This window comes from Morchella importuna, assembly GCF_003444635.1.
Source record: "Morchella importuna strain M04M26 chromosome Unknown Morimp01GS019, whole genome shotgun sequence".
Lineage (NCBI taxonomy): Eukaryota > Fungi > Ascomycota > Pezizomycetes > Pezizales > Morchellaceae > Morchella > Morchella importuna.
In genome coordinates this window covers 296,703-311,513 of record NW_025763416.1, presented here as the reverse complement: position 1 = coordinate 311,513, position 14,811 = coordinate 296,703, and the positions used below count along the sequence as shown (strand labels likewise).

The 14,811-nt window shown below is 46.3% G+C and overlaps 3 protein-coding genes across 3 annotated transcripts; all 3 read right to left on the bottom strand.

Annotated features, from left to right (window-relative positions):
• Positions 1–262: 262 nt before the first annotated feature.
• Positions 263–4,579, bottom strand: LAJ45_06470 (uncharacterized protein; the record flags this gene model as incomplete). The annotated part of the gene is made up of 8 exons (XM_046116034.1): positions 263–1,069; positions 1,123–1,205; positions 1,268–2,421; positions 2,483–2,778; positions 2,839–2,984; positions 3,062–3,658; positions 3,732–3,858; positions 3,917–4,579. 8 exons carry the CDS (start codon positions 4,577–4,579, stop codon positions 263–265), a joined length of 3,873 nt encoding a protein of 1,290 aa, XP_045970695.1.
• A 2,015-nt stretch (positions 4,580–6,594) lies between these two features.
• LAJ45_06469 (uncharacterized protein) lies at positions 6,595–8,885 on the bottom strand (the record flags this gene model as incomplete). Its single annotated transcript, XM_046116033.1, has 4 exons — positions 6,595–6,683; positions 6,754–8,092; positions 8,389–8,518; positions 8,860–8,885. 4 exons carry the CDS (start codon positions 8,883–8,885, stop codon positions 6,595–6,597), a joined length of 1,584 nt encoding a protein of 527 aa, XP_045970694.1.
• A 2,549-nt stretch (positions 8,886–11,434) lies between these two features.
• LAJ45_06468 (uncharacterized protein) lies at positions 11,435–14,333 on the bottom strand (the record flags this gene model as incomplete). Its single annotated transcript, XM_046116032.1, has 7 exons — positions 11,435–11,957; positions 12,169–12,432; positions 12,696–12,884; positions 12,948–13,400; positions 13,481–13,625; positions 13,697–13,774; positions 13,952–14,333. The coding sequence occupies 7 exons, from the start codon at positions 14,331–14,333 to the stop codon at positions 11,435–11,437; spliced, it is 2,034 nt and encodes a 677-aa protein (XP_045970693.1).
• Between the last annotated feature and the right edge of the window lie 478 nt (positions 14,334–14,811).

The window sequence follows — 14,811 nt, the reverse complement described above, 5'->3', positions numbered from 1 at the left end:
ATAAAGACTATAACTCTCTTCAGGCGTTAACTTCATCGTGTTTTGAACTCCCTCCGCGGCCAATTACGATTTGCGCAAGTATGTGTTAATTCCCAGAACGTTCATCAGATTCAACGACATAAAATTTGAAGACGGCTTGGCATCATTTTAGTTGATCTATTACAATTATTTCCTACTTAAGCTCCTATATCCATACTAAGTGCCTCTCCATTCAAAAGCGAGCACCTGTGATCCACCTTTAAAACCCTTAAGAGCCCCATAACTATACCGTATCCGTTCCACTCACTTGAATCACCATCCCGGCGCCAAAACCGAATCCATTTGCAAGGTCCTCCTTAATCTCTTCCCACAACTTTTTCAGCAAAGCCCTCAAGAACTCTAAAGTCTGCCCAATACCATAACCAATGGTGAAATCCACCTCCCGTCCTGCAATAATTCCCTGTACACGTGCCTTCAATGGCTGCCCTTTTTCCACCAGGTCCTTCAAAGATCCATGAAGCTCAATTCGGCGTATGTTAATTATTTCGTCGAGTTTTCCCACAATAGTTCTCGCAAGGCTCTGGTGGTCCTCTTCCTCAATCAATATTATCGCTTGTTTTGAAACTTCCAGCTTTTCTGATACACTCTTAACTACCTTCAACTTCTCTGCTGCTGACTGAAACCTCTTGTGTTCGGGTGATTCTGGTAGTGCCTCCTGTTTGCTCTTGAGAGCTTCAATCTTGGCTTGAGCTGTTGCCTCAAAATTCTTCAGCTTCATTTCGGCTTTCCGTATAACTTCCTTTTGCTGTTTGGCCACTGTTTTATCGGCGATAGCTTTCTCAGATACCTCCACCTTTTGGTCATAAACATTCCTCTTGGCCTCTGCTTTGGTCTCAATCTTCTTAAGGGTCACTTCTTCGGCTTGTTTCGCGGATTGTAGTTCCTTGACCTTTTCAGTCTTGACAGCTATCGCAGATTGGTAATCTGAGCCTTGTAAGGCCTTCTGGGCTCTCTCTAACTTTTGAGTAGCGTATAAAAGGGTTTCTTGCGCGTCTGAGAAGTGTGCTTTCCGGTGGCCAACCTCGAGACTCTGCAAGATATCAACAATGAAACTTTGCATGAGTGAAAGGATGAACAACTTACAAGTCTGATCCTGCTGTAGAACGGACTCTCATCGAGTTCTTTTATTGACTCCTTAAGTTCCACCTCTGCTGCATCTAGCGTCTCTGGAGTTCAAACACTTTGTTAGCTCGAATCACTCATTACTTTCGGTGCTACTGAGTTTCACCTTGTGCTTTTTTTACCTCTGTCTCTGCATTCTCTACATCATCCAACAAAACCCCAAATCTGGACTTCGTCTCCTCTTTCGTAGCTCTAACATCAAACAACATACTTCTAATCGCATCTCTAAACTCCTTTCTCGCGTGCATTAAATCGATTGCTGCACCAGCTACAAAGGCGGCCCTATCAATCCTCGCCTGTTCAAGTTGCTGATATGCATCATAAAGAGCTGCCTCAAACTCCTTACGTGCGTTTTCCAGGTCTTTTTGGAGCTCGAGTCTCCCCTCCTCTAGTTCGGCAAGAATTTCTTCCAATGCGTCCTCAATTTGCTTCTCCTTTACCTTCCAAGCTATTTTGGCTGCTTCGAGGGTTTGTTTGGCTCTGACTAGTTGTATATCCAACTTCTTCTTCTCTTCCTCGAAAAACTTCCTAGCAGCCTCGGTTCCCTCCTCCAATACCTTGTGAATCGCTCTGAAGTGGGCTTTCGCATGAGTATTGACATATCTCAACACATCCTGCTCTAAAACCACATCCACCACAAAGTCTGCCTCCGCCAACCCACCAATATCTCTGGCCCCTAGCACTCTGGCACTAATCTCTACATTCAATGCCTCTGCAAACGCAAAAGTAATGTCAAATCTCATATCAGGATTGGGCAAAATATCAAACACCGACTGAACACTTGTGTTCAGGCCGAGTATCTTCAACCGCCCATCAACCAAGATATGTTGCTTCGCGAGTCCAATCTCAATCGTCATTTGTGGTCTTTCGTCTCCTACACCACCTAGGAGTAGCGGCCCTAATTTCACTTCATCGAACAAGGCACTGATCTTGGTTGTTGTACCGATGGTACACTCAACAGTCGTAACCTTACTGAATATTTCCATTTCACCAGTAATCGATGCGCCAGCGGGGTAATGTGTTTTACCAATGCTCATACCTGTCGATATATAAAATGACAAATCACGGAATGCAAGGAGGTCTGGGGATGGAAGTGGAATATCTTGACGGGATATTTTGGAGGCAAATGTGACTAGATCAGTAAGGCTGAAAGTACTGAGGGTTGCTTTGAGCAGCTGCTCCGCCGGGTTTTGGTTTATTGCCATAGCGAGCTGGAGGTCTGTGGTACCGATTGCGAGACCGCCAGAAAACATTATTTTACTATTAAAAAGATCCATATTAGTATGTATTCCTGAAAATACATTAATATTATGGGAATTACCTTGGTGCTCCGGTGGCAGCCAGAGTGGCATATATTATTCCGATTTCGAGGGCAAGATCCGGGCCAATCTTTATTCTCTCATTGAAGAGCCCAAAGGGATTTATCCAATAATTTGACATTTGTCCAAACCCTGAAGCAGAAAGCACATCGGCCTTGAGCCCAAAGGTAAAAACTAAAGGCTGCTTCTGTCCTGCCACTTTAATATTCAACGGTGCAGTAAACATTAACTGTGGAAGTTTTGATGCCACGATCTCGAGCGATATCGGACCGGATGTTACACTTGGTCCGAGTGAGAACTGGTGATATTTCTATTAGTGCTGATTTCTAACAGAGATTACTGATAGTAAGGTGCCTACAGTTACTGGGGCCGGCATAAGAATCCCAAAACTAAAACCACTGTTTGAAGAATAAGTTGCTCTCAGTATCAAGCCCTCAACTCTTCCTCCAGAGACGTTATTGAGTTGCTCGATATGACGGTCAATAACCGCACAAAACTGGACACCTGAAGACGGCATAGCACTATTAGTATTCTCCAGAGAAATTACTTACTAAGATCACATTTGAATACTCTCGACAAACCTCTTCTGATCGGATACCCCGAGAGATTAAACTCCCCATTCACAGCATCTCTATTCGACGCAACCAACGCCACTCTCTTTAACCCCAGATCTAAAAATGATCCCTTCACCTCTGGCGCCAGCCTCGCCAAGCTAAAATCCTTTTCTGTCTCGAGTTCTCCATAAACGCTCCATACCACCTCCTGTTCCTCCTCAAACTCTGTATAAAGGCCCACAGACACAGTGATATCTCTCACTTTCACCTTTCCGTTAATTTCAAAACCGCTCTCGCGACTCGTGGTATTTAGTTCAGTGCGACCGATAAAGATATCAAGGTTTGCCTGCTCGATGGTGATCTCGCCAAGATTTATATCAAGAACACTGCCGGTAATTGAAATGCCATCACGGTGGATTGTAAGAGCTGCAGAGAGGGACGTGTGTCCATCTATTGTGGTTTTCCCGGTAAAAGCGATCGCGGCAGGGGAGATGCGGAATATGAGGTCATTGAATTGAACATCGTGGTTGAAAGGCTCAAGGGTGCGGCCGGTTAGATCTGAATAAAATTGACGAATAGTAGTGAGGGAGATATTGGGGACTGAGGCTTCAAGATAGAATTGGCCTGGATATATGTGTTAGTTGATAATCCGTTGGTATTATGGCGTGACTGCTCATATCTGTCCTGAGGAACTTACCAGGTGAGTATATCCCCTTCAACTTCAAGTCAGCTCCTGGAAATTGCAATACTGCTTCCGTCTCAAAAGATAACTCTTTAAGAGTCTCTTTTACAGGAAATTTTGCTATTAATTGTACAGAGGAAAGCTAGAGCACAGGCTCCAAAATCAGCACAGTATCCATCAACATAAAAAGAATGACCCACGTTTAGACCCTTAAAGCCTCCCACGTTGATCCACCCACTCCCCTCCTTCCTCGTCAGCCTCAACACGTGAACTCCTTCCACCTCTTCCCGCAATGAATACTCCATCCCTAATGGCACAACTGAACCCGGAATCTCTAAATCAACAATTCCAAAAAAGCCGTACCTACACCTATATCTCGAATAATCATCAAGTTTCTCGGTACCCTTCAGCGCCGTTAGTTCCACACCAATACTCGTAAATTTTATAAGTTCCCCCAGCTTTGCCTGTACTCCCGCTAAAACGCCCTTCAGCTCCATTTCTTCTGGTGATAATGGTTTGGTCCATTCCCGGGTCGCGCTCACGAATCCGCCAATACTCAATGGCACCTTCTCCTTCTTTTCCACGCCAAACACTCTCTGGAGCGTGTCATGTACACCCTCTAATGCGCCTTCGAATAGGATCTCGGCCTGAAAATGCATACCCGCCAACTTGCCGGTGCTAGGGTCTGCATCTTTATATATAAATTCTGGCTTCATCAAGGGCACATCACCGAATACAGTCCCACTCAGACCTTTTAACAAGTCTTTCAGAAGTACCTTTTCGCCGATAGTGACAAACTCTCGAATGCTACCAGCCTTAGCGAGCTCGCCTACAAACGTGTAGATTTTGCCAGGGAGCTCCATGCCGAAGAGATTTATATCACCGCCATGGATAAAGCCTGGGGGTGGTTCTTCACTACTTATATCAACAATGCTGTTTAATATTTCCTTGGGTTTTCTAGCTATGGGATTCGATTGCAATTGTGGAAATGTCGAAGCATGCTGGTGAAGTTTGGCTTGCAAAGAGTCGCCATCTTTCATATGTTCGAATATTAATTCGTCATTCGTGAGAGGTTCCGGAGAGGATGGTTGATTGAAGCGGTTGCTGAAAAAATTGCTTGTGAACTGTGGGGGCGCCATTTAAGATATGAAAGCAATAGCAAGTGATATTAGAAAACAGCAGAAGCAGTTAAGTGTCACCTGAAGTGCTAGCGCAGCTCTACAGTATTATTAATACCTAGAACACTCAAAGTACCGGCGTGATAGAAATACGAGAGGCAGTAGTGGAGAAAGATATAAAAAGCAAAATATTAGTGCAAAAGGCCAAAAACACCTGTTGAGCAGGCAGCGCACCGTACTTAAGCCATCTCCACTGCAGCTCTCCGCACCTGATCTATTGTTGGTCAATTCCATACTAATCCCAAAACTATATAGCGCATGCCTCATCCAACCTCATCTCCAGCAACTGACTCACTAGCGCCAACCACAAGCCACCATGCCGCTGTGAAGATGCAAGCGTTACTAACAATGCGCATATATTGGTTAGTATGGTTACTTCCGCAGCCGCCATGCGGGCTCGTTAACATGGTACAAGACGCCCGCGCTTAACTGATGCCTTGAGATCGCAGACCATCCTACTAAAAAAAACACCATTTTATCTATACTATTGCTATGTTATTTTAGAGATTTATCGCGAAAGTATAAATACAATAGCCTCAGCCCTAATCATTGATGATCATGAATCTACAATATACTCCAATTCACAGCCTACTCTACTGTAGTCATACTGCTGATATCCAGGGTTACCTCCCTGGATATTGTACACAGGAATCCTTGCATTGCCATTTTCAGAAGTACAGATAAAGTACTACTCACACAAACGACACCGTTGTTCACTATACGAAAGTCCTGCCGATAGTGACCAGAAAGATACCAGGCTACCGTAAGATTTAAGTCAGAGTAATATTAAGTAAATCCATCGGAATGTTCATCGTCATCTCACTAAAAATGGCGGCTCTGGGTATTAGAGCACCTGCACCGTACATAATAACGTAATAATCGGCGCCTTTCCCTCGACGTGAATCAGTATATCAATCAATCACTCCTGTACCAGTAATGATAGCGAGTGATGTACCATGATTGGTTGCCTACGCCAGAGAACTCAATCACAACCTTTAACCAGGCTGAAGTATCATTCTTAATCACAATACACAAATAAGCCACCAGCAATATAAAAAGTCAACAGAATTCCCTCCTTGTTCTATATCTTTCGACCCTGTATCCACCCCCCCCCCAAACCTAACCAGTACAAAAACAAGACCCTAGAGGAGACGAAAGGTAACAAAATACATGTAGTAGTGATAGGCCCTTATAGACATAATGTAATAATAACGGATATATATTGCCATTAGAAGTCATGAACCAATCTCCATTTTTTGTACCTAAAGAAGAAAAACAAAAGGAACCCCCCCCAAACTGCCCCGTTTCACCGACAAACAAGAACCCAGATCCGGCCCAGCAAGAATAGAAATGCAAAGCAAGAAAAAGTCCGACCGTCCATCGACCCGTATGAAAAAAAAAGAGAGAACAGTAAGAAACGAGTCAATGAAAAGGACCACTAAAAGTACGTAAAAACAAAAACGAAGAGAAAACCGAAAAGAAGAGAAAAACAAAAAGCCGTAACCATAAGTAATCGCAAAAGGAAGAAAAGATTAACAGAAAGCCCGAAAACTCAAACAGTAACAGTACTGGCAACCCCCCACCCCATCGAATTTAGTAGCGCTAGAAACAACCTGGTGACAGACACAAACAATAAGCCGCCCGTTCTTAATATCTTTTTGCCTCACGCATTTCACGAACAACCGCCTCACTAATGATAATTACCCTTGAACGTACCAAAAAGCTGAAACAGTAACGGCAAGGAAAACCATCGCGTTTCGTAACATTAACCCCCCTTCGTGATTTTCACCTACGACTCCGAACTTTATCAACTACGTACGTTACTTGAGGAAGACTACCCGTTTACGGACTGGTCTCACCCTTCGCCTTGCCCTTTTCTTTGGTTGCACTGCCCAAATGAAGGAACTCCTTTAAGCTTCCGAGGAAGCTCTTCCTCTTCGTCTTCAACTCTCGGTTATCACCATTCTCAAGGCTCTTCTTGGGTGACCTGAGGCCGTTCCCATTGGCCTCAGTCTCCTTCTCACTCTTCACCTCGGTTGCGTTTCCGTTAGACACGAACCCATTCTCAGTCTTAGAAGGGACGGCCACTGGGATCGAGGATTCGGTTTCAGGCTTATGGACAATCACCGGCTCGCTAGACAGGTCCTCAGTCTTGAGTTCCTGCTCGAATTCCTTCTTCAGCTCAACGGTTTCAGGAACACCGGCGGCTTCAGGAACAGCGTGCTGAGTGGGTACGGCGTTGAGGGTAACTGAAGGGGCATCATGGAGAAGCTCCTGTTCAACCTCCTTCTTTGCCTCAACGGCAGCCTCGACAGCGCTAGCTTCAGGTGCGACCTGTGCCACTTTCTGGGAGTCCCGAACAATTTCTGGAACAAAAGCCGGGGTAGTCTCTTCGTTGGATTCACCAGAAGCACTGGCAATACCGGCAGCAGCCATTATTCCGCCGACAGTGGTGTTTGAATCGACCTTGGAGGTCTCGGTCTTGAGCTCCTCCTCGACTTCCTTCTTCTGTTCAACGACTTCAGGGATAGCAGAAGCCTCGGGTTCGACCTCAGCCTTCTCCTGACTCTCCTTCACGATCTCAGGAACTTCAGGAGCTGCCATAGCTGCAACGGTACTGGTGATCGGAAGAGAACTTTCGGGGATGGTGTTGCCGGTGACAACCGGAATATCAAGGACACCACGGCCCTCAGCTTCCCGCTGGGCAGCAGGGGTAACAACGTCAGGGAGAACAGGAGCTCCATTTAGACCGAAACCGAGGTTCGAGGCGTCTGCCTTCTCGTATGACTCCTCATCAAGCTTAACGTGCTTGTTGATATCTTTAGTGGTGACATCATTCGCTGGGATTGGTTCACCAGGAGCGAGGTTAAAGGGGTTTGTTGCAGTATCGGAAGCTGGAAGAGGCTTAACAGAGAATTCCTGTGCCTCCTTCTCAACAGCTGGGGTCTCGATGAAGCCGCCCGGGACATCGGTGGGGCCGGGAGTAGAAACAGCGGGGGTGTTCTCTAGAGGAACTCCAGCTGCGAGTGCAGCTGTAGATGATTCGGGGGCAGCAGAGTTGATAGTAGCGGCTGACATGTTGCTCTCTTCTGACTGCTCAGGGACGATATCTTCGGGGATCAAAAGGTTGTTTTCGATTCCGTTTTCGAATTCTCTGCGTGCTGCTTGATCAACGACCCAGTCGCCGTCTACAACAAACTATGGCGAGTAACAAGAATCAGCAAGACTGCATTAGTTATATGTGGCTAGGAAATGATCATGCTACTGAAGAGCTGAAAAGACCAACCCCGCCCCACTCAAGAAGAGGTAGGCATAGATGAGTCTAATCAAACCCCACTCGGGATCCGAAATCCGCGCGACATCACGCCAGCATTCCAGATGCGGAGCTTAAAATGAACGAAAACGGGTATCCCAGAAGTAACCCAACCACAAAGAGCCAGAAACAACAGAGATCGTAAACAAAAAAAAGAGAGAATCGATAAAACAAAACGTACCTTGTATAATGTCTTCTCAACTGGTAGTTCTACCTTCGCAACAAAGGCTTCTCCCTCCTTCTCCAGCTTTGTACTCTTTTTCCAGTCATCGAAAGTACCGGTGACGTAAACCTCACCAGCTGGGTAGGCCCTGTTTTACAAACAGTAACCAATCAGTCGATATTCCCTACTAAACTTTTTGCGGGGGGCCGAGCAAGGCAACCAAGCAGGCAGGCAAGCAGGCAGGCAGGCAACAACCAAGTATCGAGCCGTAACACCGAGATCCCGGGAAGGAAAGGCGACGACGACGACAAATGACTGGTTCCTAGTGGTTGCCTGCGAGCATGACAGTGCAACGACCGAAAAGGAATAAACACCACCACCACCACCACCACCACCACCACCACCACCACATTCGTCCACCGGTGATGAGGTAGGTGATGAGGTAGTAACCAGACGAATGTTCGAAAAATCAAGGAATGAGGAACAAACCATTTGAAAGTAAAGTATCCAGTCATTTTGGCTTGTAATTATAGGCCGCTTGATAAGACTGTGTTCGGGTCACTTATTAAAGTGTTTTGTAGAATCTATAGAAAAAAGCGCACTGTGAGTAATTCCCTTCAAGATAGTATATGTGGTATTAAGAGAGATAGAGAGGTGTGATGAGGAGGAGAAGGAGGATGAAGGGAGAGGAATATAGAGGTGGTTGATAGAGATAGATAGGTGGTGAGATAGATAGGGAAGATGTGGGAGAGGGGCGATATAGATAGAGGAATAGATAATGTATCAAGAGGAGGACGAGGACGAGCAGAAAGCAGCGGATCAAGGTGGTCGTACCTGTGAATAAATTCGATTCCAATCTTCAATTGCCTCCGTATGCAACCCAATCTTTTCACAAAGGATAAAATTCTTTTAGAAAAATACCGCGGAAGATGTGCAGGTCAGTGCAGTGCAGAACGGTAGGTGGTATGTAGTCGCGGACTGATTGCAGTAGTGGTTTAGAGGTATGAGAGGCAAAAGCAAAAGCAGGAGAGTGGAAGTCAGTTAATCCAGTAGGCAATAGTAGTGCGCAGTAGGTGATATGTATGGTGCAGTAGGTGGTATGGTGCAAGCAATAGAGCAAGCAGTAAGTAACTTGAAGCAGGAGTGGGTAGGTAGGTGATTTGAATTGGGTGGATCAAATCAGTTCAGTTCAATTCAATGGTGGAAGACGAAGAAGTATGCAGCAAAAAGAAATGTGCAGTAGGCGGAAGAAGAAAAGTTGGCTGTCGGCGGCGGTGGGCTACTAGGTACTTTCTCTTTGGCTGGGCATAGGAAAAAAAAGAAATTAAGAGGGAAAAAGTTGGGCGGGCGAACGATAAGTGTCCTTCCCCTTGTGTGAGGCAGAAGCAAAAGCAGAAGCAGGCAACTAAGCCGGTAGACCGCCGTAGTCTGTAACCGTATGCCGTAGACCGTATCTACTCATGTTGCCTGGCACCAGCCAGCCGTGAACGGTGTTGCTTAGGTGACGAGATTATTGGAGTCGCTTGTGAGGCACAGGGCGTACCGCAGGATAAACTACTCTAAATCAGATGCAGCAGCAAGCATCCAGCATCATCCAAACACCATACATGAGAGGTACATCCACATCCACATTTCACATCCATATCCATATTCACCGTCCATCCAGCAGCAGAGGCAAGGCAGGCACAGGCCAGATGGCTAGCGAGAGATGAGATAGGTACCCAGTCACCCCGACATTATTCGTTCATTCGCTCAATCTGTTTGCCACGGTTCGTGAGCAACTTCTCAGAACGGTCAGAGAAACAGAATGCGGCCCCATAAACAACAGACATATGCATCCTCTGCAGTGCTCTATCTGCATTACGAAAAAAAAAATGTTTCCAACGGGCTTGCCTCTCCGTTTTCCGTTCCCAGAAAAACCCCAGCCACAGAAAACTTCGTGAACGTTTCCCCGTTGCGGTAACGCCAACCTCTCAACCCTTGTCCACACCAGACCTTGCTGCCAAGTTTAATTGAAAATGCCAAATTGCCAAGATAATGTCTGTTAAAAAAAAAAAACCTCTCCCTCATGGGCCATGCATGAGGCGCACCGCACCAAAAGGACCTACAGGTCGCATAAAACGTCATTGCTTTCAGCAATTTGTGCACCCAACCTACGCTGCCCAGGCCTGCTGCATACGGAATAATATTGCCATAGATAGCCCGAAGACAAGTTGCAAGCAGGAAGGCAAGTGAGGCAAGAGAGTGTGAATGGATGACACTGCTGCGGCGGTGGGAATAGAGTAGTATCCCTAGACCTCCTTCCTCCACACACCCACCACCACCCCTTCCCCAAACCTGCCCCGGTTCGTTCCTCCCACTTCCTCGTCTGTCCTCTTGTCCGACCCCACCCCTAATGCTATCTAGACTACATCCGAGTAAGTATGTACATATGTACATAGAAGTACTCGTATTTTCCTGACGTTTGTAAAAGGAACCGCTATTGCATACCATACAAATACGCGCCAAGTCCAAATTTTAGTATGGTATGCAATAGTGGTCCCTTTTACAAACGTTAGGAAAGTACGAGTACAGGATATGTAGAATACAGCTCTAGAGGTGCACAGCTACCTGCTCAATGTATGTACAGCTTACCACATATTATCTGCTGCTGCTCACGGTCCATATTGCGATACTCTTGCAGAAACTCCTGTTCTTGCACGCTTCCGAGTGCCATGGTTTCTCACTTACCTATCAACATCTTACGAAAGATCATCCATTTTTACTCAGGCCGTTATCAATCCAAAACGCGCGCTCAACAATATGCAAAGCACACACATCCACCCAATCGCTCCTTATCTCTACGCCCACGCACCTCTACACCACACACCCACTAAAAACCTACCACATACATGTCTATCCTTCCACATGTGAAATTCGAATGGGTTTCCAAAAAAATAATAGTACACAAACCCAAATAAATTTGTCTATGGACAGGATCAAAACAATCGGCTTGCTTCCCCGTCCAAAATTATACTTACACACATGGACCGGTCCAAATTCGGTATCCCCATGCTCTCTGCCCTCAAACTACATTAAACACCCCCGAAACGCCTTCAAACGCCGTGATTTTCCCTCCAAAAAGCGCCTTTGAGTCGCCATAGTACCTAATTCTATATTGCCCAGCCGGTGTACCCGATTCAACCGTCCACGTAATGGTAACCTTGCTCTGTCCGGTCAATTCCTCTGTCCGCTTCCACTCGTAGACCAAGTTCCAATCGGTATCATCTCTAACCCTAGCCCACGTCCCCGACTCATTTTTTTCAACCGCCGCAAATGTTCCTTCCAGTCTCAGGTTATTTCTCGGGTTCGCCCCGACAAAGACGACCTTTACCATGGCGCCGATCTGGTACGGACCCATAACGTCTGTCAGGACACTCCCGAAGCTCTTTCCTAGTGGCGGGCTATCTTGCACCACGCCAGTGATAAGCGAGATCGAATTATTGGTGTTGATCGGCGGTTTAGTGCCCGTGGGCAGGGGAGTTGACGGAACTTTTGCGGCGAGGTACGGTGCGTAGGTCTTGTAAAGAGATATGTATGCATCCAAGCTATTCCATTCAACGAAGCAGAAATGCTCCCTCCAAAGTTAGCAACCGGAAGCGCCAAGAAGAACAGATTGAAGAAGACGAAGAATCCTAAAAAGATTCAAGACATACAACCCACACAGTCGGGCGAGTTTCGAATTGAGTTCGTAGGGGGGGTTTCAAAGGTGAAAATAAAGGTACCGGGAAAAAAAGAGAATTATTTTCAGACACGTACGTAAATTGCCCATAAAGTGTGCTGGCACCTTCGTATCTCTGTATGGCATATTCTTCAGGAGTCGCGATGTAGTGCGTGTACGAATTGGCTGGCCCCCCGATAACCGTCCATCCGGATTCTTTACTAATTATTCCCAACTTGTCGAGTTCATCAGCTACGGCTGCTTTCCAGCGACGTCCTGCCATCGTCGTGGCTTCTCCAGGTGCTACGATAATGGCGAGCTGCCCTACGCGGAACATTTGAATATCGACGATATTCGGTGTCCTAACGGATTCATTACCAGAGCATTAGCTTCCGATCTTCTGCATGGAAGCTCGGGCGAGGAAGAATAATAGAATTTTATCATATCTTCTTACTCCCTTCTCACCAAGATTTTATGTCATTTGATCTTGTAGTGATCGAGAAGAGGAAGCACGATAGACACGATGAGAATCTCAAACCTCCAGGGGCACCGATACTCATCGAGAAAGTGGACAAAAAAAGGAAAGAAACAAAAGAAAGAAACCAAAAAGAAAGCTATGACATACCAAGCATAGGGCTGATCCATTTCACCTACGTTCAGCAGAATTGGTTTCGGAGCATGACAATCCTTTTGCTCCTTAGTCGGAGTCTTCAACAAATCCCTAACAAGTAGCCAAAACGGGTTACTAGGCGCGCCTGGATCGTTCTGTGTGAAATCCGCGAAACCCGGCCAATCCGTGGTTCCAGCTGCGAAGCTGAACCCTAACGCAGCTTTGCATGTTTTCCACATGGATCCATTAGAGAGCTTAAACTCGTACCCTGCTCCAAAGTCGACAAACGTATGTAGACTGCGCACGATCCCACCGTCGCCGGACACGGGTGTCTGCGCTGCGCTACTATCGCTACTACCACTACCGCTGCCGCTACTACCGCTGTTGTAGATCCGCTTCGCTCCCAGGTACTGTGTCTGCCCGATAATGCGGCACGATTCCGTGTCGGAGATTTGGAACGCCGGACCGCGACCTCGACATTGCTGAGAGACCCCATTGCATGTTGAGTCCTCGTATCTACATTCTAGTCCGGTATCCTGGCAGACTGGTCCGAGAGTGTTTGGAGATGTATCGCCGACGTTAGCTTGAGAAAATCCAGCTACAAAGCCATTTCCGAGATCTTTTTCGAGTTGAAGAGCGGCGTAGCCTTTGTTGTCCCCAGCGATGAGTGTATTATTCCCATAGAGAGATGTCCCATGAACGGGGAACCAATTGAGGAGCCTGTAATGCTTTTTAGAGTCAATGATAAGTCCTTGTGTAATAGATCATTATAATGGAAGATATGCTCAGGGAACACAGACCCAAGAGGCGTGCCATCTTCTTTCTTAAAAGAAAGAACCGTCATCTCCTTATCTACATCTCCACCCACATCTCCATACTCTGCTCTCTCTTCCGCCGGGTTTGCCTCATATGCATAAGGGCTACGATTGACGTTTGCATCACTTACTAGTCCCTTAGCAAGGATAGATAGCCCGGCGTGAGCGATGAATGAGCCCGCTTAATAGAGAGAACGATACCCTCCACGATAGCGGTGTACGACTGCGAATCAAACCCCTGCGTCGTTATCTGGGGGAGTAGATAATTGAGCCATGCACCTAAAGTGATCCGAATAAGCTCTCAGGTACAGTAAAATAAACTTTGACCCCCTCCTGCAACTCAATTCCACTTCAGATTCCCAACAACCCAACAACAGCCTCTAATTCTAATTTAGGTTCCACAACAAGAAATGAACTATCACTCCAGAGTGTCAAAGATGAGATATCGGTACTTACCAGGCCCAGCATGACTGTGCGTCCCCACCACAGCCACATTGTTCTGCCCATAAACGCCAGGAAACGCCGCTTCCAGCCCCTTTAGAACACCATCCCTTATCGCTGTATCACCACTTTGCACATCCACACTCACATACACGAACCTGTCCCCCGGACTGTTCACATCTGCAACTATAAACGCTCGAGAATGTATTCGCTGTCGAAGGCCTGATCCTTTCTGTGCAAGGTCGGCGTACCCCATCATTCCGATCTCAACGACGGGCCCAGTGACATCGGCGCGACCAACGCCGAGCAGGTATTTGTCTCCTACAGCTTCATCTTGGGAGAGTACTTGGAGGAATAGGAGGCATATCAGGGGTAGGATGTGATGTATGAGATGCATCTTGGAGCACACCTAGCTATTATAGGTAGGTATTGACGTCCTCGGGATGGTAGAATATGTTTGGTTTCAACACTAGATGCTACTCAAGATGTGTAAGAACACGTGCGCATTTAGAAGGAAACGTATGGTGAAGCTTAATATTTGGTGGTACTCGCCTATAAGAATAAGTTAAGACCAATCACAGGTAGAAGTCAATTCAACCTGAAGCTCTGATGTTGTTAGAAGTTTCAACAAGTAGATGTAAACAAATTTAAAAGTAAACGAAACAATCGATCAAATAAAGTCTCACCTACCCCCAGAGTTTACCTTTCTGCCGGATTACCCCACAATATCAAATAGAATATTGAATAATAGGCTAGCTACGCACTTTTCTGCTGTAATGTATATTGCCAGTATTGTATTGATAAAAATTGCAATAAGATCCTCCAAAAGCTAGACATGTGCAAGAGGAGGTCGTGATGCGCAATGACGGAAGGCA